The 4,367-nt window shown below is 40.2% G+C and overlaps 1 protein-coding gene across 1 annotated transcript; it reads right to left on the bottom strand.

Moving 5' to 3' along the window:
* Positions 1 to 2,636: 2,636 nt before the first annotated feature.
* LOC149116750 (uncharacterized) lies at positions 2,637 to 4,367 on the bottom strand. The gene is made up of 2 exons (XM_089282484.1): positions 4,043 to 4,367; positions 2,637 to 3,377 (listed from the first exon to the last, which is right to left on the bottom strand). The coding sequence occupies exons 1-2, from the start codon at positions 4,365 to 4,367 to the stop codon at positions 2,797 to 2,799; spliced, it is 906 nt and encodes a 301-aa protein (XP_089138610.1). The 3' UTR covers positions 2,637 to 2,796.

The raw sequence follows: 4,367 nt of genomic DNA, 5'->3' as shown, positions 1-4,367 counted from the left end.
TTGACTGTTTCATCGCAGCGAGCTCGGTGATCAGAAGGAAAATTAAATATTTGCAAGCCAAGCAAAGAACGTGTCAGAACGTGCAAGGATTACGTCATTGGTAGGGAAATAACCACCGTACTAAAGACAGCCGCGGATAACGCAATTCTTGAATTATGTGACTCCTGTGACCTCTTTGTTAACTCTTTACTCAAGGGAAAAAACAATTAAATTTGATCATGACTTTTAAGAAAGAAAGCGGTTTTTAATAGTGTTCGTATCATACATATCCCGAAGAAAGTTCCAGATTAAGGCTATTACGTCATCGGAGATGTCACAACGGCTACGACTGATGGTGCAATAATAGAGTTTGTGTTGGTCAAGTGCTGTGATGTCTGCAGTAATCAATGAATCATCAAAGATTGCTTTGGAATATGCACTGCGTTGCGACTGTAGTACTAAGGTGTCGTTCACACTTGGTGCCCGGGCACTGTGCCCGGGCACCGGTGCGAAACTGTGCGTTGTTCAGACTTCGGTGCGTAGTTTTGAATGCGTGTTCACATTCGGTGCCCAGTACCTTGTCAGGACATTTAAACTTTCGCGTATTTCAGGATGTATCGAAGGCACATGTATTTCTTAAATGTACAAATAAGCATGTTATATGCTGTTTGTACCTTTTTGATGATGTTCTTCCACATGAGGAAATTACAAGATGACAGATACGAAGAAGAGAGACTAAAATTTACGCGCATTTTTACGACCACCTGCCTTTCAATTGCTTGCAAGTTGAGAGAAGTTCTGTCAACAAAGGAACCCACAAGAAGAACATGGGAGATTCGACGATATAAGCATGGTTTGGAAGATGAGTTCCTTCATTTTCCTGAGAGAAAGTGGTTGGAAAGCTATCGCATTGCAAAAGATATGTTAGAACATTTGGTAAGCGAGATGCAGGGCCTTAAACGTACCGTTACTAGATTGCGCAAACCTGTCTCTGTAAGGGTGATCGTGGCAATGCTTCTGAAGCGCTTGGGTAAAGGCTTGGACTACCGCGAAATAGGAGACAAGTTTGGAGTCGGCGCATCAACAGCATGCCAAAAGGTGAATGAAGCTATGCAACTTTTGGTGCGATCAAAGAAGCATATGATCAGTAGGCTCCAAGGTGGCGCAGATTTACAGAAGATCATAAATGGCTTTCAAAGGAAGTGGAATTTTCCGCAGTGCTTGGGAGCAATAGATGGCACTCACATTCCCATAAAAGCTCCATTAGAACATCACACAGACAACTTCAACAGGAAGTGCTTCCACTCTATAATTCTGCAAGCTGTATGTGACAGCCAATGCTGCTTTACTGACGTTTTTGCTGGTTGGCCAGGAAGAGCGCATGACGCCAGAGTGTTCGGGCGTTCAAAGATTGGGGAAAAAGTTAAGGAGGGGCGCCTAGTACCAGCTACTGAGAATTTAGCTAGAGTTATTGATACCCATGTAATTGAGCCATTTCTTATTGGTGACCCCGCTTATCCCCTCTCTCAACATCTTATGAAGAATTATCCTGGAAGTAATTTACCTCAAGAGAAGGAAAACTCTAACTACAGACTACGTAGAGCACGTATACAGATTGAGCGAGCCTTTGGAAGACTCAAAGGTAGATGGAGATGTCTGTTGCGTCCTTTGGATTGTGACCTTGAGAACGTTGTTCTTCATGTCACCACAGCCTGCATCCTTCATAATATGTGCGAAGAACAACAGGCAACTTACCTTGAGGAGTGGGACAGACTGGAAGAAGATGAAGTTGGTGATCTACCCAGGCCTAATCCCTTGCAAGAAGATGATGCTCACCCAGGCGCTATTGCTACCAGAAATATTATCGCTCGTTATTTGTCACAACACTAGCAAACCACTCAAAGCAACCGTCTTGTTTATTGCAAATGGTATTAGTACTGTATGGTCTCAGATATTTCAGTGTTGTTAAAACTTACAGGACTGGAAAGATTTTGTTATGACCTAGGTCAAATCTAGGTTAATCATCTCCCAAGGAATATTATTGTTAAATCAGCTAATTTCAACATTCATATTGTTTCACACAAAAGACAAGATAATTTTAGTTATAGTCCCCTTCAATAACAGTTTTTAAGAAAAATTACCTCAATAGCTTCCGTTTGAAAAACAAGGTGTATTAAGGAAAAATTTAATACTCTCATGCCAGATGTACATTTTTTGAAAGTTTTCTTCTTTCGTCAGTCTCATCCCAGGCTGATACTCCTTTTGGAATGAACATATGAGGTAAAATACTTTAAAGATGTTCAAACAATTGCCCTATTCTATCCCTTCCTTAGTCTCATATGAGGGGACAACAAAGTTACCATTTGAATTCAACAGTTGAGTTTCAGTAAAAAAACAACAGGAAGTAGCTAGTTAAATAAATTTAAACTGAATAAATGGCATTAAACAACAACTCCTTTGTTTCAAAAACATGGTTACAAAAAGCAAATTGCTCTTACTACGTGACAGGAACTATTATTTATTTTAGGAAGTTATTGTTTAAAATAGTCCACTCAAACAAGGTCATAATCCAGTATATATGATAAGCCTGTTCCCAGGCCGCAACTCTTTTCAAGGAATTTTAAGTTGCAAAATAGATTCCTCAAAAGCAAAAAAACAAAAAGCAAGATTTTAAGTAACATAATGGAAACTGAACAACATACATCAGTCAAACTGTAATAAAACCAACCAAAGAGCCACTCTATGATATCCCTATTTAGTAATACCAGTCAGGTTTATTTCTCAATAACGGAAGAAAAGTAACCTGCGTAGATGTTGCTACAGACTAAAAAGGTCTGACACTTCATCACCAGATGTACTTTGATCTGTTGTGAAGGAGCTGGGAGTTGATGGCCTGTGTACAGGTGGTACATATCCTCCAAAGGACATCGGTGGTGGGTACATGGGCTGAAGGCCTGGTGAATGGCCCAGCCCTGGACCAGCTCCTTGTACTAAGAGCTGAGTCATTCCCATCATGGCTTGAGACATCATTCCCATGATACTCCTGAAAAATTCTCTGTCTTCTTCCCTTTCACGAGCTCGCGTTTCTTTTGAAACTGAACTACTTGCCAAACTTTCATTGAGACTTTGCATATGGAGATTTGATTGCTCAACAACATCACACAAACGTTTCTTTTTCCTGGGACATCTTTGTACACTATTTCCTTGTTTTCTCTTTTCTGGTTTTCCTTTTTGCTTGCCATTTGTTCCTTCTTCATTTGTTTCACTATTTGCTGCTTCCTGACCATGACCATCAGTTTCACTGTGTGGTTCTCTAGAATCCTCGGCGGCAGGTTCTTCGTTTTGTTCTGAACTTTCAACCAGGTGCTCTGCAGGTGGATCTTCAACAGGATGGGTACCTGGGTTATTAAAATATACCAGTAGGAAGTAAGTTTTGCTGGCAAGGAAACAGAATACTTGAACTGAATCTGGTTTGATTAAAAATAATAACAACAACAACAACACGGTTAAAATATCAGTTTAACATAGCATATAAAAATATCCTACAACCGGTTTACATATTTGCCATGTGGGAGTACTATTCACAAAACAACCTGTGAATTTTTCTCTTGAAGAGACCCAAGGAATTTGCTGTACACAGTTTCTCAGGAAGATTGTTCCATAAAAGAGCGCCACTGTAACTAAAGCTACGCTTCAGGTAGTCAGTTCTAGGTTTCGGAAGGGATAATTTTCCCTTGGCGTCGCGAAGATCATAATTCGAACATATTGCAGAGATAAGTTGGGACGAGTTTATGAGTGCACTTGTACATTAAGGTTGCCTTTTGTTTTGCCCTTCTAATTGATAACTTGTCCCAACATCTATTCTATTCCAACCAAGGGAATTAAGAAGATAATGAACGGTGAAAGAAAAGTTCCTTGGAGATGCGTGACACTTGAAAATGTTTTCGGATAGGATTGATATATGTGGCGATGACGATTATCATATGGATGCTACCAAAGTTGATGGGGTTGTGTGCAAGAAACAAGCTCACTTTCGGTCTGGAATTATCACAATTTGACTTACCAAGAATGCGATCCAGCTTGTCCCAGAATTCATAAGCTACTTTCTCTACACTGGTTAAAGCATTTGTCAGATATGGCCGCTCCGATCCCGATGATTTCATTCTATCTTTTAGCTTGCTATATCCACTCCTTAGCTTCTTTAATTTTGTTTCCACTTGCTTCATTGTTCGATCAATGTAGCGATCATCTTTCATCAATTTTTGCACTTGACCATAAACTTCTTTGTTTGTTGCTATCCCTTCCACGTTTTCCTGCACTCTAACGTCACTGTAAGCGTCGATTAAAGCATCAACTTGCTCTCTCGTCCACCTTTGCCCTTCCGCCAT

The sequence above is a fragment of the Orbicella faveolata genome, unplaced genomic scaffold (genome assembly GCF_042242905.1).
Source record: "Orbicella faveolata isolate gen_17 unplaced genomic scaffold, um_ofav_v1 contig_12, whole genome shotgun sequence".
Classification (NCBI taxonomy): Eukaryota; Metazoa; Cnidaria; class Anthozoa; order Scleractinia; family Merulinidae; genus Orbicella; species Orbicella faveolata.
Note: the sequence above shows the minus strand (reverse complement) of the source record. Positions and strands in the feature narration are given on the sequence as shown.